The sequence below is a fragment of the Alosa sapidissima genome, chromosome 5 (assembly GCF_018492685.1).
Source record: "Alosa sapidissima isolate fAloSap1 chromosome 5, fAloSap1.pri, whole genome shotgun sequence".
Lineage (NCBI taxonomy): Eukaryota > Metazoa > Chordata > Actinopteri > Clupeiformes > Clupeidae > Alosa > Alosa sapidissima.
This window is the reverse complement of record NC_055961.1, coordinates 23028656-23052493: the sequence shown is the minus strand read 5'-3', so window position 1 is coordinate 23052493 and position 23838 is coordinate 23028656. Positions and strand designations below refer to the sequence as shown.

The 23838-nt window shown below is 43.4% G+C and overlaps 2 protein-coding genes across 2 annotated transcripts in view; both read right to left on the bottom strand.

Moving 5' to 3' along the window:
* Positions 1 to 10947, bottom strand: part of klf8 (Kruppel-like factor 8) — a 43370-nt gene extending 32423 nt beyond the window's left edge. The window contains exon 1 of the mRNA XM_042092311.1: positions 10360 to 10947. Coding sequence (XP_041948245.1) covers positions 10360 to 10386 — 27 coding nt within the window. The 5' untranslated portion in view covers positions 10387 to 10947. The remainder of the gene's footprint in view (positions 1 to 10359) is intronic.
* A 6927-nt stretch (positions 10948 to 17874) lies between these two features.
* Positions 17875 to 20736, bottom strand: cldn2 (claudin 2). Its single transcript, XM_042093732.1, has 2 exons — positions 20611 to 20736; positions 17875 to 20173 (listed from the first exon to the last, which is right to left on the bottom strand). The coding sequence occupies exon 2, from the start codon at positions 19595 to 19597 to the stop codon at positions 18761 to 18763; it is 837 nt and encodes a 278-aa protein (XP_041949666.1). The 5' UTR covers positions 19598 to 20173; positions 20611 to 20736; the 3' UTR covers positions 17875 to 18760.
* Between the last annotated feature and the right edge of the window lie 3102 nt (positions 20737 to 23838).

Genomic DNA, 23838 nt, shown 5'->3' with positions numbered 1-23838 from the left:
CCTGTGTTGTTACAGAGAACAGAGGTGAAATCAGTGCAGTAGGGGTTTTACACGTGCAGCCCCCCCCCCCCCCCCCCGTCCTCTCCTCTCTCTCTCTTGGTCTCTCCATCTGTCCTTGTGTCTACATTGCACCATCCAGCTGGTTCCTAGCCAGGAAAGGTGGATGTTTTCTGTCTTCCTCTACTCTGTTTCAACTGCTCTTCTTTTGAAAGAAAGTTTTGATTATAGCCTAGCATGGAGGGACTGCTCAGAGCACAGAGCATTCAATGCCGAACTTCTGGCCTTGTTCTGAAGAACAACTCCCATAAGGGAAGGAGTGTGCAGGGACATGCCCAAGGGGCCAAGGGTAGACTATGTGATGGTGTTTGTGTGCATCATCCACCCAGCCCCCCCCCATTTTGTGTGTGTGTGTGTGTGTGTGTGTGTGTGTCTGTGTGTGTGTGTCTGTGTGTGTGTGTGTGTGTGTGCGTGTGATTGTATCCCCCGTACCTCTCCCACGTGAGTTGTACTGTATGTATGAATATGTGTTTGTGTGCATGATGCGTGCACACACTCCCTGTTTGAATATGTCAGAGCAAAGCAGTTGTAATGCAGTCTGCCGTACCCCGAGGCATCTGTGTGTGTGTGTGTGTGTGTGTGTGTGTGTACCAGCCAGAGCTGTCACTGCAACCTCTCCCTCTGTCCACAGCCACCGATCCAGGCATGGGCACAGAGAAGGAAGGAAGAGGAGAAGAGGATAGAGAAAGAAGGGAAATAAAGAAGAGGACAGAGGACGCCCCTCGTGCTTCCTCTCTCTGTCTTCCACCCTCTCTCTGCCTCCCTCCATTCTCTGGGTTTACATTCTTTGCATTACCAACCAGAGAAGGAATTAAGAGAAGACCGCAAGAAGCAAAGGAGCAGAGAAAGAGAGATGGCTCTGTCTCTCTCTGTCTCTCTCTCTCTCTCTCCCACTCTCTCTCTCACTGTCTGTTGTATGTTCTGTGTGTCACTAACCTCTCAACCTACTCGTCCACCCCCTCCCTCCACACTCTCTCAAACACAGCACACAGCTGTGACCTTACATGTGCATCTCTCTCTCTCTCTCTCTCTCTCTCACACACACTCTCTCTCTCTCTCTCTCACTCTCTCCATCCGTCCCTGTGTCCCTCCCTCCAGATCAGTCCACTCTCTCTTAAAGGCACAGAATCTTCATCTTTCTGTCCTGTCCTCTTCCGCCCTTCCCTCCCCTATGACAGACTTGCCTATGGGTTTGCCCTATGGGTGTGATCTCTCTCTCTCTCTCTCTCTCTTTCATTCTCTCTCTCTCTCTCCCTCTCCCTCTCGGGCACTGTATTGCTCTCTCCATCCCCTGTACTCCTCCCTGCCCAAGCTGCAATGCAGTGTGGAAATCAAGCCCTTTGGACACTTAATGAGATTACAAACAAATGACATCATTCGTCTCTCCTACATTCCTCTTCCTGTGCTAGGTGCCCTTACTGGACCTATATGGTGCTGTCAGCAATAGTTATGGTTAAGTCCTTTCTCTCATGCTAACTCGATTGCTACCTAATATTTAAACCATTTTCAGATGTGTCTAATCATTATACCAGTCTTCTTCATCCCTCACAATAAATAAGTGCCATACTATGCAGTGCAATGCAGTTCCAAATATCCAAAATACTGCATTTCCTGCATATGAACTGCCAATCATTTCTCTAAAACTGCAGCTTTTGACACCTGAAGTAGTGCATTTTTTGTAGGGAGCTTCCCTAATATGATAGTAGTATAGTACTAGCCTCCCTCTGTATGCTAGCCTTGCTCTTCTCTTGTAGGCTAGTCTCCCAAAATATTCTGTCTCTTACGCTAGCTTCCTTTATATTATTTGCTAACCTAGCTCACGCTAATGCTATTCACTCACATTTTCAAGCTAACCAAAGACCTTTTTTTCTCAGAGCTATAGTAACTCACACGTTTTCTCATAAGCTAACTTGTCTAACACCACTTCCAGTGAGTTATGCTAAGCTAGGATAACTGTGGGGTGTCAGACACTGAGAGGTTATTGCATGCACAGAGAGGAGAAGGGTATGTATACTCTTGTCTAACTCTGGGGGCAAATAAGCTAATTCCTCAAAAAGCTGGCGTGTTTGTTTATAAGCACTGCATCAAACCTGTTTGGCTCAGATACACTGTAAATTCTGTACATAAATTCTATCCTAAAGAATAGTTGACTACTACATTTCAATGGATTATTTCACATCAACATCAACCCGCAGTGCTAAGGCTTCAAATAGTTCATAATAGAAACCACTAGGGTAAAACAGTCAAAACCATTAAGTACACGGTTATACGGCCTCTGTAAGCATTCTTTATTTTTCCTTACTGTTCATTCTAATGATCTTACAAGACAGCTGTTCTTATAACCAGACATAGGCTTAGCAGGGGCCTAAGTTACAACGTAGCCCACAGAAGTGCTCTAGCATTATACAGGTTCAAATAAACCCAAACACCAAACATGTTCCTTTCATTTGGGTCTTTGTGATGGAATGATTGATGGGAGCATAAAGCCTTACTAACTTAATCTCCATACTTTCATGTAAAGTAGGCGTGCATAGGCCGACATGAGAGACCATGAGAAAGATCTGCAATAACAGCCCAACAGCAATGACACGTAGGCAGGCTCTGTTCTCCAGTGGACAAACACAGACGTACCGTTCCTCACAGTCCGTGTCTCTCTCAACCTCCCCTCTCTTTCCCCCTCTCCTTCTCTTCTCTCACCCCCTCTCTCTCCTGTTCTTTCTCTACCTCGCCCTCAAAAGCTTCCAGAGAGTGCACTCTCCACTCTGTGTGTGTCCGTATGTGTGTTTGGGAGGGTGGATGGGTGGGTGGTTGGAGTGTGTGGGGGGAGAGAAAGAACATATAGAATCATTCATATTCATATTGGAAACATAACACACACACACACATACACACACACACACCTCAAAAGTTAAGGAAGATTTAAGTTGACAGCTGGGAGTCTTCCACATAAATCCACAAACACTCACACACACACACACACACACACACATAACACTGGCCTGCGTGCAGTCAGTGGCAGTGGGAAACGCCCAAGAGTCTTTAAGGCTGGCACGGGGGCCTGGGTCTTATCTGGACACACCCTTCTGATGTAAACCAAGCGCCTGTTGCCTCCCACAAGCCGTCTCTACACACACACAAACACAGACACACACGCACACACGAACACATACACACACACACACACACACACACACACACACACACACGCACACACACACACACACACACACTGACCAAGTTTCTCATACAGAAACTAAAAACACTCAACATACAGGAAGTAGTTCAAACAGGAAACCAACACAAATTCAACATGTAGCCAATTTAAACAGCCTTTAACACAAAACACAAGCCACAAACTGTCTCCTCTCCTACCTCAATGGAATTGGGTGCGTTTAAGTATGTGGTACTGGCTCAACAGTTTCTTCACACAAACACTACTCCCACCACAAAATTACTTTCACCAGTAAATTACTAAGGGTTGATTTTCCGTACGAGGATTAAGCCTAGTCCTGGACTAACAGAGAATTTCAACTGAGATTTCCACTGAAAAAAAAAAACGCTTGGACTAAAAGAGGATCACAAAAAAAAAGAACCTTGGGCTAGGCTTAATCCATTTATGGGTAAACGTCCTAAATGTTTATTTTGCAGGCACTAGACACTGGCAAGATAATATATGTATATTCTTTTATTTTCTTTTTTTCAGTGCTGATGTGCTCTCTAGGTATCAAGCCCATAGCTTTACCCCCTTACTCACACAGGCTAGCCTACAGTCTTGTGACTTTTATGATGCTGTTATGCAGTGAAAAGATGTTGGTCAGACTTTCTCACACTTGCTTCTTTCTCTGTTGCTCACAAGCTAAACTGTTTCATATGAGGACGACCCAAAACCACACAGCGCCAGAAAGAAAGAGCTTCACTTCTCTACAGCGGAGGTAGAGATAGACAGGTGGGGGGAGAGGGGGAGAGATAAAGAGAGGAGGAGAGAGAGAGAGATGAGGGAAAAGGGAAAATGAGAATGGCAGGTAGGCAGCTCTGGTGCCAGTGTTTGAAATCCTGGATGGCCTTCTCAGTTTCCATTGCACAGTTACCTGAGAAGGTTTGGGTTCTTCCAGGCAATACTATCAAGAGGTGAACGTGGTGATGGCAACAGCTTGCCTTTGTACTTTCACTCAGGATGACAGAAACACTCAAAATGTGTGTGTGTGTGTGTTTGTGTGTTTAGTCATATGTATACAGCTCATAGCCTTAACTCTCTTCTGACCCCGGCAAAAAGAGCTAAAGACAGCCTGACGTTTCCAACATCAATAGCCTCATACACACACACACACACACACACACACACACACAAATACACATTCAGACACACCCTCCCCACCCCTCCTCACCCCTACTTCCCTCCTCTCCCATTTCATTGCAGGCAGTTTGGCAGAACTGCAGGGGTTGCTATGGGGACGGGATTCTTTCCCTCGTTAATGATTGTGCGGCGATGGCAGGGGGTCATTCTGTCACACCGGCCCTAATCTGGGGAGGCATGGACGATGTCCTCACACTCCCTCCACCATATTCACACACAAACACACACACACATACATCCAAACATGTACATACAAACACATACTGTACACACAACAAAACCACATTAACAAACACAGACACAGCAAAACACACACACAAACACACACACACACGTACACCAGCATTTACAGTACATACACAGACACACAAACATGCTCACACACAACCAATCTCATATTTACACACTCTCCATCTGGGCTACATACAAAGTACACACACCCTCATACTATATCTCAATTTGTGTGTGTTGTACATAAACACAAATGCAACACAAATGCACACAGATACACACACACACACATATTTCATTCCTCCAGTCTTCTGCCAAGGCCCAAACCAAACCCAAAAGCTCTGAGCTCTTCACACTGAAGGCCCTCTTCTTTGTAAAGCACAAAAACAGAGCACTTCCTGCTTCACTCTGACAGCTAGCCCAAACCATGCAATACGCACACACATACACACACACACACACACACAGACTCATTCTCACTCACACACACACACACACAGACTCATTCTCACTCACACACACACACACACACACACACACAGCCCACCCACCACCTGCGTCAGACCACTACACAAATCCACCCCTGCAAACTCAATCCAACCCTGCCAAAGTTCCCCACAACACACACACACAGGCACAGACATACACACATACACACACACACACACACACACACTCTCTCTCCCTCAGCGCTTGCTTACAATGCCCCTCCTCCTCAACCACACCACACTCACATACACACAGACATACGCACACACCCTTTCAAGGACCCTCCCCTTAGCTCAGTCATGTGCTCTGGGCCCTTGCCTCTAAAGTCAGCAGTTCCGCTAATGCTAACAGGCTAAATGTATTACTCTTGGAGGTCACAGACGTTTTCGCTCTCTCTCTCTCTCTCTTTCTCTCTCTCTCTCTCTCTCTCTTCGCAGAAATTCTCACACAAACAGTAATACACATTCATTCATTCATTCAGTCAGTCAGTCAGTCTGACTCAAACTCCCTGTTGCCTTCTCTCTTTGCTTGTGTTTATCTCTCCACTCCTCTCATCCTCCTCCCTTAGCCTCTCTTCATCTCTCTCTCTGTCCCTCTTCCCTCTCCTCCCTTCCTACCTCGCTCTCTTTTTTGCTCTTTCTTTAGTGTTGCCTCACCAAGTCATCTATCCAGTGTTGACACTACCCAGTCCCTTGGCTTCCACCAGCAACACACTCATGCTCAAGGTCCCCACAGCTTCCCAAAATGCAGGACTTATTTGGGGTAAAGCCTGAAAAGGCTACAAGGCTACAAGGCTCCACGCAACAGAGCAGTATGGGCTTTTCAGAAGAAGGGAAGATACCCTGAGCAAGGCACCTAACCCCTCACTGCCCCCCGAGCGCCGCTGTTGTTGCAGGGAGCTCACTGCGCCGGGATTAGTTGTGTGCTTCACCTCACTGTGTGTTCACTGTGTGCTGAGTGTGTTTCACTAATTCACGGATTGGGATAAATGCAGAGACTAAATTTCCCTCACGGGATCAAAAGAGTATTAATACTAATACTATACTATACCTCCAACCTATTCTTATACAAAACTACAACTTACTCCTATACAAAGCACCATAAGCATTGTTTTTTTTCATGTGATAAAGGTAATTGCAAACCATCTAGACTTAACAGTGGGTCATTTTGCACACACCAACTGAATCACATCTGGGTCAAATCTCTAACTCAAGGAAAAAAAAGGTTGTTTTTGTTTAAGAAGTGAAAGCCTGCATTCTTTCAACTGGACATCTTTAGAAATTGACTAGTCTCTAAGGTCCAAGTGAAGTCCATCAGATAGCCCACAGTTGTCCTCTTATAACACTGCCAGTTTATTATGACTAATAACGCACACCACTAGCAGAGCATAAGTGATATACATGGCCGCTAACAGTGTCTGATGCACGTGCCTGGTAACAGTTAATGGCAGAGTTCAACACAGATGACCCTGGCAGCTGAAATAAAGTGATCCGGGGTCCAGGGAGACAATAAGGAGGTCTGAGAGCAGACCAGCCTCTCCACTCTTTCATCTTTTATGACTGGCCATTGAGCCAGCGCAGGGAGCTCGCTGTCGCTAAGGTGAAAACTGTGTGTGTGTGTGTGTGTGTGTGTGTGTGTGTGTGTGCGTATTGCATGGTTTGAGCTAGCTGTCAGAGTGAAGCAGGAAGTGCTCTGTTTTTGTGCTTTACAAAGAAGAGGGGCCTTAAGTGTGAAGAGCTCAGAGCTTTTGGGTTTGGTTTGGGCCTTGGCAGAAGACTGGAGGAATGAAATGTGTGTGTGTGTGTGTGTGTGTGTATCTGTGTGTGTTTATGTACAACACACACACAAATTGAGATATAGTATGAGGGTGTGTGTACTTTGTATGTAGCCCAGAGTGTGTGTCTGTGTGTACTGTAAATGCTGGTGTAAATGTGTGTGTGTGTGTGCGTGCGTGTGTGTGTGTATCTGTGTGTGCATTTGTGTGTTTATGTACAACACACACAAATTGAGATATAGTATGAGGGTGTGTGTACTTTGTATGTAGCCCAGATGGAGAGTGTGTTTCTGTGTGTACTGTAAATGCTAGTGTAAATGTGTGTGTGTGCGTGCGTGCGTGTGTGTGTGTGTGTGTGTGTGACAGAAAGAGAAAGAACAAGAATGACTGACAGTGTGTACATAATCAAGCAAGAAAGGAAGTTTCCAGGAAGAACTGACATAGAAGGCTAAATGGCAGTCCAGGTGTAAATTTGTGTAGTGGTGGAGGGCCAGTTTTAATACACAAGTTTGTCTCCCTTCAGTTGGAGGTGTGAGCACCTTAATGACACTGAAACCTCAAGTCACAACACCTTCTCTTGTCCTCTTCACTCACCAAAACACACACACACACACATACACACACACACACACACACACACACACACACACACACACACACACACACACACACAGTAGCCTAACAGTCCCAGATGCACTCCTCCTCAAACTTTAAAGACTTCTCCCTTTTTTCTGGCGTGGGTTACCATGGCAACAGGCTTCTGTCTCATCCTAACTTTTAACTGAAATTCTTGCCCATAACACCACATACAGGCAAACAGGCACACACTAAAACACCCAGCCACTGTATACAATGCAGCGTCAGTTAGGACACCCTATGCGCTGATACGCATAGATTCCCTGAGGCATTTATGACATAGGCTACTTATAAGAGTCAGCGAAGTGCAGCAGTTGTACTGAGTGGGTGTGATCCCAGCCACTTGTTTACTGAGAGAGAGAGAGAGGGAGAGAAAGAGAATTGCTGAGGTGAGGAGGTGTTGAGAACGTCTGGGGTGTGGCCCCCGAGAAACAGCCACCAGTCACTTCCTGCCTCGTCTCCTCGACAACTGATCTGAGATCAGCCCCGCCAAGCACCAACGCCCAGTTCCTCATCACTCTAATCAGGAATACTGCAACACGGCAGCGCTTCTGCCTGATGTAAACACAGAGAGGGAGGGAAAGAGAGAGAGGGAGACAGAGGGAGATCTGGAGGTGAAGTAAGGAGAAATACTGAGAAAGGCAGAAAGGACTGATCTGGATGACAAAGACATAAGGAAGGAGACTGACATCAAAAGAGAGGGGACATGGCCAAGGGTAGACTATGTGATGGTGTTTGTGTGCATCATCCAACCAGCCCCCCCCCCCCCCCCCCCCCCCCAGTTTGTGTGTGTGTGTGTGTGTGTGTGTGTGTGTGTGTGTGTGTGTGTGTGTGTGTGTGTGAGAGTGAGATAGAGAGGACCAGTCAAAAAGAGAGGAAGAGATGAGCAATGGACAGCGATCTAGGTTATGATGACAAAGAGAAGATACAGGGTGGGAGTCAGAAAGTGAGAAGAAGCGAGAGAAAGAGGTGCACAGTTAGAGACAGCGAAAATAGAGAAAGAAGAGAGAGAGAGAGAGAGAGAGAGAGAGAAGCTGCTAAGGCGTGCCCGCCTCTCCCTCTCAACGTGTACGTGCAGCAGAACCTCAGTCACACCCCGGACGGCTGCCTGCCTCCCCATTACACATGGAGCGCGGACACTAAAAATAAATAGCCACTCCAGGACGAGGCCAGACCTCCCTGCCTCCAAACCTAAAAACAGTGCGCCCTGCTAGCTAGCCGCCAGCCGCTCTCTAGCTGCTTGCTGTTGTCTTCGCTCTTCACCCAAAAAACTCCAGCTGATATGGCCGTCCAGTGGGCATGACCACAAAGCCTGGAAATGTGAAGTCTTCAGGAACAAGCTTCAACATCCCCTGACACTAACCCAAAGGAATGCTAACATCACTGCCACTATGCCAATGTCATCACCGCCCCCATTTAGTTGCTAGGCCTTTCCTCATAAACATCTCAAACACACATAAGCACACCAACACCGACACCACACCAAGTGCAACGTCACTGTGACAACGCCAGAAGGACTGGACCCATGTGCATGCACTAGCTGGGGTCTGTTGTATCTAACCTGTTGGGCAAAAGTTTGTGCACATCTGTTAATGATTGCTAGCTATGAGGCACACCCCTCACATCATGGCAACCTTGCCATCTGGCCAGAGGCTTCCCCCCTCTTTCTCACACACTCTCACCCTTTCTCTTTCTTTCCCTTTCTCTTTCTTTCCCTTTGGCCTCTTGGACTTTTGAGCAATGTTGAACAATGACCAGCTGGATTTGTTCCAGGGCCTAACTATAGGTAACTTAGTGTCTGTGGAGGTCTATTTTACTGTGGGACCAGGTGAGATGCAAGCTGAATGGATTAGATGATAAAGTGAATTACACAAGCTAAAATGTGTTTTGCTCAAGAGAGCCATTTCTTAATAGACTTCACCCAACTGTTTAGCACATGGCACAAATGGTAGAGTGATTGCTGAATAGAAGTTTAAATGAAAACAGAATATTAAGTGAAATAATTTCCTTGACAATTTCTATGCTTACAGCCTATATCAATATCATCTGACAACATCTGACGAGTTAAGGCACTAAGATCAGTCAAAAATGTGGCCACTGCCTGATAAAACGCATGATCTTTTTCATGTCACAGACACAAAGTACAGGTCTGATGATCTGTGCGTTATGGGTAAGCGATTAAATGGTATAGCTTTGTTGATAATGGTGCCTGAGGATGCATTGTTCCGATTCCCAGGAGACTGTGCACCTGGCTTCAAGCCTGCCACCGTTCTCTGCAACGGTAAAGGCACTGTCGCTTTAAGAAACTAAGATGGAGTCTCGTTATCAAACAGTTGCCGTGTTTCCTTCCTGCCGCACGCATTGCTCAGTTGAACCCTGCACAGAGGACTCAACCACGCAGATGTCGAGAAATGTTGGTTCCATCCCGGTCGCGTTCATTTTCGCCGCATTTGAGACTCTCATGCGAGGAATCACTATACCAGGTCGCAGGTCCACAGAAACATTCGTGCAGAGAATTTCACAATATTTGTGATATTGGTGGCAGCAATTCAAGTTGCCATGGGATTCTGCGCCAGTCGGTTATAGTCATCTAGGCTACCTAGTTACTCCACTATTGATTCGTATTAAGGGCTTATAGATGCTGGTATACGCAGGGTAAATCCACTGCTGTATGTCTACTGTCAATACTACTGTCAACACAACCTACCCAAAAGGACTATGTATTCAAGCAGACAAAATATGTTTAACTGTAAATATGAACTGACTGCTGTCACTGACAGTTGGACTGGAGAGTCAATAACGGGCAAAACGGACTTACTTTCGTGTTACGAGTCTCCGTGTGCATCTCGGTAGCTAAGCGGGCGAAGGGCTGAAGGGGTGGAGTAGGGGGATCGGTCGGGCGGGGTGTATTTGAATAATAGTATTCCTGCTTGCAGTTTTCTACCTTTAGGATTATTTTTAAACATGAAACGTTAACTGTTCCCTCGACTAGTCATTTAACGCATATCTCCAGCGTCGAAAATTCTCTTTCGCTCCCCCAGCCTCTCTCGGTGTGTTGTAGCCGTGTTCAGGGTTGGGCTCGATCTCTCCGTCTCTCCTCCGCCTCTCCCTGGTTCTGACCCCACCCTGCGTCCCCACCCCTCAACTGTGTCAATCAGAGGCTATGTAGCCAGCCGCAGAGCAGCTCGCACCAGCAGCAGCGTCCAGTCCTCTCCAAATAGCCTCCACACCGCTTGCTCCGATTTTTGATTTCATCGCCATGGTCGCTGGTTCAGTTTGCTGGCCAGCAGAACACACCCTGTCACCTCACCTAATGACGTCAATTGTACCGGATGTTCTAGGCTTCTCCAGTGATACTTTTACTTGGCGCTGTGTTGAGCACCTGAATTCTGCACTGTTTCCACCACGAGCGCGAGTGCGCGCACTCTCTCACTAACTCTCTTTCTGTCTCTCTCTCTCTCTCTTTCTCTCAAACACACACAAATTAAACACACACACATTATAAACTCACATATGACAGAAAATACCCTCTCCCTAAAAACATACCAAAAAGTATTATTTCAAAGGAGCACCGCTGTTTCACAAATCCTATCATTGTTGAGCAGGCAGCATTTAGTTTGGCACAATATATTGAACACAATATATTATCTTTGGTTGGCTTATGGTAAATATTTAAGTGGTGGGCTAGGATAAAGACCTATTTAAAAGTTTTAATTCACTGAGAAGCATAGGCCTACAACTTGATCAGTAGCCTATAATTTGCTCTTGTTCATCACGCTCTCTGAATGTGGCAGAGGAGGAGGGCCAAGCTTTCACAGCCACACCCTCCGTGAGCATATGAGAGAGGGTGTGGCTCGGTCCTTATCTATCCGATTTCTGTGCGCTGTACAGAGAGGGAAGCATGGTCAAACTAAACGGACATTTTGCAAATCATATTTACATTTTACAACTTGAATTCTACTGCTCAGACAGATGCATACCTGTCGCTATAAACACTATGTAATACAAAATAAATACAACGCTGCTAAATAAAGACGAAGATAGCTATTCAAGTACATTTTTAATCAACAAAGTAATCATAGCGATTAATTAGTGTGATTATGATTGCAATTATTAACATATGTTATTTTACAGATTTGAATTTCAGCAAAAGAGTTTAGAGAGCAGAAGAGAGTGATCCAACAGTCTCCATAGCAAATAATTTGATTTTATATTTCACAGTTGCTTTTTGCACCTCACCTGAATTTCTGCAAAAAAAAAGTACACTTCTCAAAGCCAAACAGCCTACCTCTTCAGAAATGGAACCAGAAGTTGGGTGCAATTACATTTGTTGACACCATGGTTAGGGTAGGCCAACGGTCATGGTGATGGGGCAACTAACTTGAATAAGAGAGAGTCATTAAACCCCACCCAGAGGTCAATAGTGAACAAAAAAAACCATACAAATCGATTACTTAAACAAAACAGAAAATTCACTTCCCTTTTTATGTAAAATTTTACACATATCTTTACATCAGTCTACACCACTTGCACTGAAATTAACCATTTTAATGTGCATGTTCACAGAATGTAGCCTAGTCGTTTTGAAGAACTCAAATGCTCTTGACCACACACAGATATAGAACTTTTATGGTTAGAGACTTTTACTTTGACTAGCGATGGAAATTATACTCTTGGGTGGGAGGGTGAATGTGTGTGTGTGTGTGTGTGTTCAAGGGAGGGTTGTACTCTAATGTTTCCACCTAGTGGGTGTGTCGTGTACTGACATCCGTTGGAGCGATTTCAGCACGGCAATCCATTTAGGCACCCCCTCCAGAAGGGCAGCTGACCCTGGAGGACATCCGCTGCAACATCCTATAGCTCAGCAGCAGCACAGGTAGGTGCTAACCACACCAAGGGCATGGGTTTGATGCCCAGGAAGCTCACATGCAGGAGGCTTTATGTAGCTATACAACACTACAGTATATCTCATTTTGGATGAAGGTGTCTGCTAAATGATGACATGTACAATAGATCTTACATGTCATTTAGAAGTCAGCTGCTGATTTTACAACTGCACTGTCATTCCTCCTTTCTCATTATAATAGTTAATAGTAAATAAAAATAATATTAACTATAATAATAGATAATACAAATAATAGTTAATATGAGTGTCAGAACACCTATATTACACACAATACCATCTCAACTTTAGGCTGCACATTTCCCATCTATAAGTTTGTGTATGTTGTGTAAATGTGCAATGTGTCAGACCTTCATACTGAGTCTGAGGAAGGCATAACTATTAAGCGGTCAATTTATTTTTGTAATAATGATATGGTGAAGCCCATGGTCAGCTTTCATAGGAAAGTAAGTACTTAGTGTATGTATAGTTATTGACCAGGTTAGGACAAAGTACAAGCTGTGGCACATAATTGAGTGAATTGAGAGATAATTGAATTGGCCGAAGAGTTGAGAGTTAAAATCAGGAACCTGTCAAAATAAATATTAGGAGGATGAACAGGTGGATGTCACATGAGTAGGCCCCCTGGACTTGTTCCCTGTCTGGCGTGTTGAGCAAGGAGCACATACTATATATGGCCAGGGCAATATAACAAGAGATATTTAGCAATTACAGCTTTTTCACACATTGCCAATGTCCATTATGTTTGGAAAGTGTTATTGAGAATATCTAGTAATATCGAGTAATAGACACAATATTTTAAATATCTCTTCTGTTCACTATCTGCTCATGGCCTGATGTTCTACTAATGTGAATTGTGAAAAGAAGATGTGTAAGACGTGTCTGTGGCCCTCGTGATCAATACGATGTGAAGCCCTCAGAGCTCAGTGTGCCACCAGCTGGACACCAAGGGAGGTGACACCAGGTGACATCAAAGTTTCAGACAAGTTTCACATTAAAACCACTAGATGGCTGCATAGGCTATGCAGTCAGTCTATGCAGATATTCTTTGCTACAGTTACATTTTATAATCATTTAACAGCTGTTTTCTACAAAGCAGTTTACAGAAAATATATATAGACATTTTTATTTTTTGACCAAATTCAATAAATAGATGATCGAGCAGTCAAGGAATAGAGATGTGGTATCTTTCATGGTTTGAGTTGGTATAACTAGATAGTGATTGTTACAGGATAATAAGCAGTAACAACACCATATCAAGACTATATAGACCTTGCTTCATAAATAAGTGTTTGTTAGGCTACTCATTAACATATTCTGCACCATGGGTTAAAATTCTGGGCTTAGGGTAGTTATGTATGTGACCCTGAATTGCAAAAGTATTTAGGATTCGGTGATCTATTGTATGGTTTTGTGTATTCATTTATTTTGCATTTTATGAAATGTATTGTGTTTCATCGTTTATTACACCTTTTCCTTTAGTTTTGTTCTAGTAGACTATTTTTTGTATTTATTTTTTATTTTTATACATTCATTTTAATCTACTTACTTTTTTTGTTTAGTTTTTATTTCCTGTAATGATAATCTACACTACATATATTATCTACCTTGATCTATTTACATGTAAAACATGTTGGTAATCTTTGATTAGACTTAACTTTTAATGTACACACTTAAACCACTTGAGTGTGCATTATTACCTTATTACCACCATTAACACAGGCTGTGGTACCAGTTGAAAAGCATGGGGTAAGTGAGGCACCTAAACATGAAGAGAAAGCTAGATGTTCAACAGCAGTTTCTCAAGCGAAACAAGGACAGTGGATGAGCTGAAGATGAAGATCAGCTGGAGAGAGCTATATGGTCCATGGATGCCAACCACATTAAATTCATTGTAGTAGACATTATGATGTTTTTCCAACTCCACAGAACTTCAGTCAATGGGTGGGTGAAGACGAAAGCTGTAAGCTATTCATGGGTCATGGCTCTTTTTAAAGGTGCCATAGAATGAATGAACGAAGTGTTTTATCTTGTTCTCCGATGTTAACTTTGGACTGTCAAAAAATGTGTATTACCTCACAAGCCCAAATTTTTATTATTTTGGTTAACAGTTATCTGCTGTTAACTGCTGAAAAGGCAAGCCAAAGGCTATGACTGTGGCACTCATACCACTTGGGATTATGTTGTAACTTGGATCGACTTTGAGAAGTGTGAAATCATGCCACTGAGTTTCTGGAGTGGTAGCCTGTTGTTGGTGCCTACACAGAAGGGCTTCCGTGTAGGCTGTGTATGTTGCTGATTGGATTGTAAACAGCTACAGCAATGAAGAGGAATGACCAGAAAATGTGTTGCTATTTATTGGTAGAGAACCAATCATTGGTGTGGCGGGGGCTGGGTCTGGGACACTGTTTAGCCTTCTGGACGTGTTGTGGGGATGAAACAGGGAAGGTGACTGCTTGATAACCCCAGTGAAATGTTCTAGAAAGCTGCTCTGTTGATGATGGTTTTTTATCCACAAAGGTTGCTTGGTTGGTGATTTTGTTTTGATGGTAAAAGGCTTGGTTGTTGATTGGCCATCGTGATAAATCCCCTACCTGTAGCACAAATACTAACATCTTTCCCGTGTATATCTAGAATATGTGGATTCTCTACCCTTGTGTTGTTGGTTGTGTCAGCTGATAGTTTGCTTTGTTACTGAAACATTTTTAAAAGGGTGCTAACAACAAAAAGAGAGGCTGGACCTCACTGAGGTAGCCTAAGTCATGATCTTGAAAGTTGAAGATGGAGCCTGTGGTCCATTGTGTCAGGCCTACTGTTAGCCTATGACTTTTCCTCCGCACTGCAGGAGTGATCTTCTGAAGATGGCATATCAGAGAGTATTGAAATCCTTTAGTCTTTATACTGTGAGCCTTTAGGCTGTCCTCTATTACATTTCATATATGATACTGTGTGCTCTTTGTTCTTTTAGAAGATTCTCATGGCTTTAACTCAAACTGTATGACTTAAGGTTATAGTAGTGAGATGCCTCTGCATGCTATGATGCTACAATACCTCAACTGAGAATTATTATATTATTATATTATTATATTATTATATTATATTCTATTCTATTCTATTTTTATGGATAATACAATATTTTATGCACTTCAAATTTCTTCACTTCAAAAAGGAAGTTAATTTCATTTAAAGATCATGGGAAACCGCTGACTGTTTTACCTAAATGTCAGTTGAAGGGAACTCTTCAAAATGATCAATAACTAGATGTACCGCAGAGCGGTACAAAATATGACCGCCGCCCAGTCCAGCAAATTTTTTCCACAAAAAGAAATCACGCTGAAAGGCCTATATGATTCTAACTGTCTCACTAAATTGCATTATTCACACTCAATTCTCACTGGTATCTGCTAGACAACAAGTACCAAAACATGATTAGTTCATAGATTTCACATGTAAAATTCATTTTATACAACCCCACCTCCATCTTGCCTGTTCATAATTCTGAGAAATTCTTGATTGTTTGTGTTATGTTTATGTTATGTGTGTGGGTGTGTGTGTGTGTGAGTGTGTGTGTGTGTGTGTGTGTGTGTGTGTGTGTGCGTGCTTGTGTGTGTGCCTGCGTAAGTGCCTGTGCATGCAAGCGTACATATGTCTACTGTGTGAGTATGTGTCATACGTATGATTACTGTGAATGTATGTGTGTGTGTGTGTATCTGTTTGTGCACATGTGTGCACATGAAATGGGTTAACATGGCCCCTGGAGGCAAACATACGGAAAAAAATGGTCATCCTAGGCCCTACAGTTCTCAAGATATTCACAGAGAACTGTGTCTGCCCTACCCTCCTTTCGGGGGGTCCAGTCCAGCGGGGGGGCTACAGATCAAAACGAAAAACGATGGTTCTATGCTATCCATGTGGGGTTACATGCCCACCAAGTTTCGTGTACCCCGGTCTTTCAGTGTCCCGGGAATCATTGACGGTAATTTGGGCATGCGAAAAAGAGAGAGAAAAAAAAAATCTGACTAAACCTATATGACATAATAAGTGCAAGTGTGTGCACGTGTATGTGTAGAAAGCTATACACACTAGTACCCAACTGTCCTGTCCAGATGCCTAGTTCCCATCGTTCAGAAAGAACTACCATACAGTTGTATTGTTACCACAAGCAAAAGGTTGAATCATTCAACTCAAGCATTTGGTTAATGTGTAAAAGTAAAGCTATGTGGACAGTATTTGGATAAGTGGGCAATAAACATGATTCCCTCTTCGTCTCTTCTCTCTCTCCCTCTCGGTTTCTCAGCCAGACCTTGTGCAGCAATGACTTCAATGGGAGAACTCCACTTCAGCTAATATTTGGCATGGGTGTGAAACAAACACAACCCCTAACGCACAGGTTCATATGTCCCCTGCTCTTACCCTGGTCAACAAGCCAGTATACAGTATCAACTCAGCATGGAGTGAAACTATCGATCTATGGCCAAACAAGTGCTTGCAGTATTCAGTAGTTGTGATCATAATCCTGTTTGCTGTTTAATATGACATGGTCTATGACAAACAAGTGCTTGCAGTATTCAGTAGTTGTGATCATAATCCTGTTTGCTGTTTAATATGACATGGTCTATGACCAAACAAGTGCTTGCAGTATTCAGTAGTTGTGATCATAATCCTGTTTGCTGTTTAATATGACATGGTCTATGACCAAACAAGTGCTTGCAGTATTCAGTAGTTGTGATCATAATCCTGTTTGCTGTTTACTATGACATGGTCTATGACCAAACAAGTGCTTGTAGTTCTCATTTGTTTCTCTGCTCTCCAGTGTTCTGATCTGTGTGCACGTGACAATTTTATCTGACATGCAGTACTTTCAATAATTAATTTCCTAATAATACAAATACTACAAACATTGCAAAGCAGTTACAATAGTGATATGAAGAGAGACCATCCTTCTCCAAATCCTGGATAATTATTCTCTTTGGCATGTATAGGTATATTATTTTTTACATTTGTTTCATTTATTCACAATTTAACATCTGTTACTGGTTGAAGCAGAAACTGTTGGATCAAGCATCTGTGATCATAATCCTGTTTGTTGTTTAATATGACATGGTTTTATATTTACAAACACCTGGATGTGATCTGACAGTTTTGGAACGGGTGGTACAACAAAATGAATGCAGCCACAACTCACAAATTAATTAAAACATTAATTTACTCAAAAAAGTAATCTTAAGGAGCATCTTAAGTACACAAACACTAGTCAGGGATAGAGTCCTTTTTTGTTGGACTGCCAGGTGACCTAATTCCAAACCTGAGAGCCTGTATACATGATAAAACATCTGACTTCCAGTGACAGGACTAGCTTGTGAAAAGTGCACATGTGGACATATGGACAGATGGAAGGAGGGCTAGTGTTGTAGCTGGCAGTGGAAAATAAATGCTGATTATCCCACAATCTCTTTATTCTTAACTACTGTGTTTGAGGTGCATAAAATATTCAAGATTATGACGACTGACTACACATATGATTATTTATGACCACTCAACATTGTAAATGATTACAAATGTATGAAAAGTAAATGATAACAAATGTATGAAAAATGTATGCTCATGACTCGCCCTGTTTACATGGCTGTCCCCAGTTGAGCAGCTCTGGACAATCTTGTAGTGGTTAGGCTGTAAGTGGTTAGCACTCTGAAAAAAGTGACTAAAGTCTTGCAAAAAGGAGCAACTAGCAACTATTCTCAGAATATCCAGATGGCTGAAACGTCTGGTCTTGCTCTCTATTAAAACTAGTTGCTTCTTTCTGCCAGACTTTGTCTAGTCACTTTTTTCAGAGTGCCAACCACTTACAGCCTCCACTTCACATTATTGGTTCCAACGCACCTGGACTTAAAAACTGTCATCTGGGCACAGCAATACTTCTCTGCCAGTGGTTAGGCGGTCCCAATTTGAAAGGCATATGGATAAGCTGAGTTCAATTGTAACCAAAAGTTTATCTGTACCTCTTTTACAAGAATTTTGGCCATGTTTTGCATTGCTGCCCAGAGTAGTTATGTGAGCTGAATGTTTCGTCAGTCTCTCTCTGCAGTTCATGTGCAGTGTATTAGCCACAGGACTGTCTGAGCGCACAGAGTTCTCTCCTCTGTGCTTTGGTTCAAAGCAGCCATCGGTAAAGGCATTACAGTCACATTCCCTCCAGTACAGCAAGTCTTTTTTTTTTTACCAACAATGGCGCCAGTCCAAACACAAAATCCAGTCCATTGACACAACTTTTCTTTTATCATTTTTCTTTTTTGAATGGTGGCTGAGATCCTCAGTTTCACACATACCCAGTAACATCATAGCCAGGGGCTGCCTGTTGCCGCGGTGACTTCCGGGAGCCTTGCATGGCAACATGGGTGGAATGGCTACTAGTGCTGTTGTGGCTGAGCGTGTTGCCCTTGGTGGCAGCGGCAGGGGCAATCGGACTCCGCAATGGCATGGAGCCGCCCCCACGGGCGCCCCCACCACCTGTGCCCATCCCGCTGCCATGCGGGTACGGATACCCACCCCCGGGCCTCCGCACGCCCCTCATGCCCCCGGGCCCGTCGATCTCGTCAAAGCAGGAGACGCTGAGCAGCCCACCGCCCACCATGGACAGCAAGGAGGATGCGATGCCCACGTACAGGCAGTCCCCCAGCTCGTACTTGAGGCTGTCGGGCAGGTGCAGCGTGTAGAACGTCTGCACCACTTCATGGGTCTTCCACGCCACTGGGATCAGCGCCAGGAGACCCGCCGTCAGGAACAGGCACCCGCCCGCCCCGGCCACCCGCACCTTGGCCGCGGAGCCGTCCATGCAGACAGTGCACTGCATGCCCAGGGTGGACACGGCACAGGCTAGCACGGAGAAGAGCACGGAGATGACCATCATGGCCCGTGCTGCCTGCAGGTTGGTGCTCAGTCCCAGGATGGTGTTGTAGGTCTCGCACTGGAAGGCACCGGTGCTCTGGTACACACATTCCATCCACAGCCCCTTCATGTTGTACACGGCCGTGACAATGTTGGCACCAATGTGCGAAGAGATCTCCCAGTAGGGCAACACCGTGGCCGTCAGAGTGCCAATCATACCCACAAGGCCCAGGAAAAATCCCAGCAGTTCTATGCCAGCGACAGCCATCTTCAATATTTTCTGAGCTGTTTTTTGTTCTGTTTTTTTTTTTTGTCCTTACTCTTTTGGGAAATTCTTTGTTGGATCACTTTGTATCCTCTTTGAGTCACTGTAAACATCAAAGAAAAAGTGGGGGAGATCTTGTGAAACTTACCCCAATGTTTATGAGCTAGCTACCTCCAAAAAATGTTGCACTTCCAAGATTTTTCTCTGAATGGCATTCAGTACAGCAATATAATTTCCAGTGAGTTTACTTGGCAGTTGACTTGTAGTTTTCCAAGATGTGCTGCTTCTTAATCATTGTCTCACTCTTGTGTGTTCATCATCTCCCATTTGCAGTCTCCCTCTCTCTCTCTCTCTCTGTTTATTTCTCTCCGTCTGCCTGTGTACTTAGAGTCACTCTAGAATCCCTATCCTCAATGGTGACACAGAGAGGCCACGGCCAGCAAGTTAAACATTCACACATCAATTTCCCAAAAGAAACAGACCTTTGATATGTGTGCCTCAAAACAAGGCCAGCAGATCATGGAGCCAATTTTGCCAAAATAAACAGTTTTCCCCCAAAATCTTCTCTCAGCTTTCCTCCTGTGGAAATAAAAATACATTGTGTCTTTATAAAAACTTCAACAGCTTCATTATATATTTAAAAGTGTATTTAACAGTCTTCCTCAGTCAACACAAAACACATTAAATTGTTAAAAGCACAGAAAGCTTCATAATGACTGAACTATATTTCTGTGTGAGTTTGTGCTTCTACAAGTGGCTTAGTTGGGGAAAATCCCTTCCAAATTGTACAGATTTGAAATTCCTTGATTAAGATTATGTTAGTTTTCTAGAGATGAATTGAGGCGGGTTAGTCTTGACCTTATACTACAAAAAAATATTTAAAGGAAACAAATATAATATAACTGCCTACTCCATGAAAGCATGAACCACACATACACTCATACTCTATGCACACATACATACACACACACACACACACCCCACACACACACACACACACACATACACACACTTACTGTAGTTGTCTCCAATCCAAAGTGGTTATGTTGAATATTTGAAAGAGAAATACCCTAACCTATAGCAAAGAACAATTTGCGAAAGTACAAGTGTTAGATTATGTGAATGTGCTTGTTTGTTTGCCTGTTTCCCTGTGCTCTCTCTCTCTCTCTCTCTCTCTCATTCTCTCTCTTTGTTGTGTGTGTGTGTGTGTGTGTGTGTGTGTGTGTGTGTGTGTGTGTGTGTGTGTGTGTGTGTGTGTGTGTGTGTGTGTGTGTGTTACGTTGCTAAGGGGGTGTGCACTAATTAGCAACTAGAGGTGCAGTGGTCCTGATCCACTTGCCAGTAAATGCAGCTAATCTCCACTCACATGCCACCAACAGTGTAATGAGATTATGGCATAATCCAGGCCTCGTTTCTTTCACAGGCTGGCATCATTCAGGCTATGATTTATCACAAATGGACAAAGCCTGGCACTCTGGTGTCAAACCTGTAGGCCTATTTGCTGTCCTGCCCCCTAAACTGGATCTAAATCCCTCTCACTATGCTGCCACTACGACATGCCTATACTAGACAGAAAAGTAAATGAAGAAACTCACTTAAAAAAAGACTTTCACATCAATGTGTTCATGAACACATGTGTTATATTTTTGGGTGCTGAAGTGGACATTAGACTTTACAAATGAGGTCAAACAGGTTTGTTGAACCTGTTGTGTAGAGTGCCCTCTCCTGGAAACGCTGGTAGTCAGAAATTATAGGTCAAGCTCAATTTTTTAATGTATGTGACGAAGTGCACTATATTTTGTGAAATATGAATTGACAAAAGTACTCATTGAACTTTGAAGAGAAAGTTTGTGGAGGTAACACAACCAAGCGATCTGACCCCTTGATATGAAAGGAACATAGCAACTTTGAACAGTGAAGCGATTGAGCTCAATGAATCACTAACAATTTCTGGAGAGAAACTTGAGGACTAAGTCAGTTTGGTATAATTGCGGTAAAGTTAGTTTAACGTTTAACATTCATTTAACATTCAAAATTAAAACAACTGTAGAGAATGGAGATTACCTTCCCTCATATGGTAGCTATAAAAGCTTGATTTTTACATCCTACTTTTCCTTTTTTATGACTTTTTAGCACTTCTAGCTATGAATCTATGAATCCTTTATGCTTCCTGACAACTGACCTAATGACACCAACACAGAGCAACACAGAGACCAATGTCTATCACATGCCACAAGGCTTGCTTTTCCAAAATAATTTTTCCATGATTTTATAGAATTTGTTTTTCAACATTTTTAATCAAACTTTCGGTCAAAGACATTCTTCAGGAATAGTTCACAAAGTGAGAGTGAGTGCTTAGTTATCGTGTGATCCATTGTCCATCGTGCTCGTCTTATGAGTAGTAAATTGACCGAAAAAACTAAAGTTATGCTAAATTACGTGACCGCATGCCCCCCTAAACTCATCAGATGAGAAGCGATCTCATACAAATCAAAGGACCCCCAGCTCACAGCGAGTTCTTACGACAAGGAAATTATTTCATTTCACAAGTTTGTAGGGTTCTCACAAGCCATCAGCATGTACAAATGGAACGCAGGATTAAAGTCACAGCACTTAACACAGAATACCTGTGTATGGCAATTAGTGTAGCCAAGCATCAAAGTAGAGTCCCAGATTGATAGGTCTACATATTAAACATTGTCTACAGAGACAGCCATGAAACAAAACAAATAAATCGATGCAATGTAAAACATCAGGCTATATGCTCAAACCCTTCAATTTAATCTTTTTGTACAATTGTTGAGACAAAAATCTTGGAGAAATATATAAATACTATATGAAAATGAGAAGTTAGAAACACAGGAACTCTAGGGATCCTGAAATCATCATTAAGCCAGCCAACAAGGGCGTTGCCATCGTCTTGCAGATTATGGATGACTAAAGAAAAGAAGCCTATCGCCAGCTCAATGATATAGACTTTTACAGAAAACTAGAGGCTAATCCTACTCCAGACTTTCAGAAGAGAATTTTAAAGGTTACTGAAAGGGATTTGCAACTGAACAATATTTCTAAGAACGAACATGTTTTTCTGAATTGTAAACATCCTGTGAATCCTATTTTTTAATGTTGCCTAAAATTCACAAAAGCCTGGTTAACAGTGTGATAGTGGGAGATATGTCTTGGAGGAGGTTGGTAGGAATAGGGTCTAGTGGGCATGTAGTAGGACAGCTACATGTTAGGAGTTCAGACACTTCACTCTCAGTGAGACGGGTTAATGACGAGGTCACGCAGTCAGACTGCTGCCTGTAGGTTCTTTGCTGCACACTCAGCCTGGGGAGGCAGGTTGTGACTGCTTGGTTCAGTGAACTGACTACTGATGGCTTCTACCTAGTCAGTGATGAATGAAGAAAATATGTCTGCTGTGAGGTTAGAGGCTGGTGGATCTTATCAATGTTAAAAGCCCTCTTTGCAGCAGTGACGCTGAATGAGAAGGAGGAAAGTAGTGACTGGTAGCTTGAGAGGTTGGTAGGTATAGTAGTTAGGTGTTGTGCTATTTCCTCTATGCAGCTCTGAGACCAGTACGCAGAGTTCAGAGGGTATCATTCAACCATGGGAGCAGGTCTGGTGGATAGAGGGCACAGGCTATTCAGACAGGAGCTTATTGTAGAGCAGAGAGACTTTGTGGCATCATTAACCTCAAGAGAGGAAAATGTGCTAGTAGGTGGAAGAGCAGAGGTTACTAGAGAGGAGACATGGACAGGAGAGAGGTTGCGGAGGTTGCTTCAAAAGGAGACTATGGATGGAGGAAAAGAGGGCTGTTCCGTGAGGCGCACGTTGAACTGTATGAAATAGTGGTCAGAGTGGTGCAGAAGGGTAACTGTGAGAGTACCTGTGCCAGTTTCGACCGACAATGACATCAAGCTCTCTGCCTGCTTGTGAGTTGGAGGAGTGTGGACCCGTGGTAGCTCAAAGGAATGTGTGAGAGACAAGAAGTCCACAGAGTTTGGATTATCTAGGTGGATGTTCACGTCATGAAGGACAAGCATGGGACAGTCATTCTCAAGGATGGAGGAGAGCAAACTCATTAAGGAAAATGCCTAATTGTCCCAGTGGACAGTAAATGACAATCACATAGATTTTGACCTGAGCTGTTACAATGATGGCATGGTATTCAAAGGAGTCATTTGTTTGATGGTGTCAGTAAAGTATGTTTCTAGTTGTTGGAAATTACGCCCATCCCACTC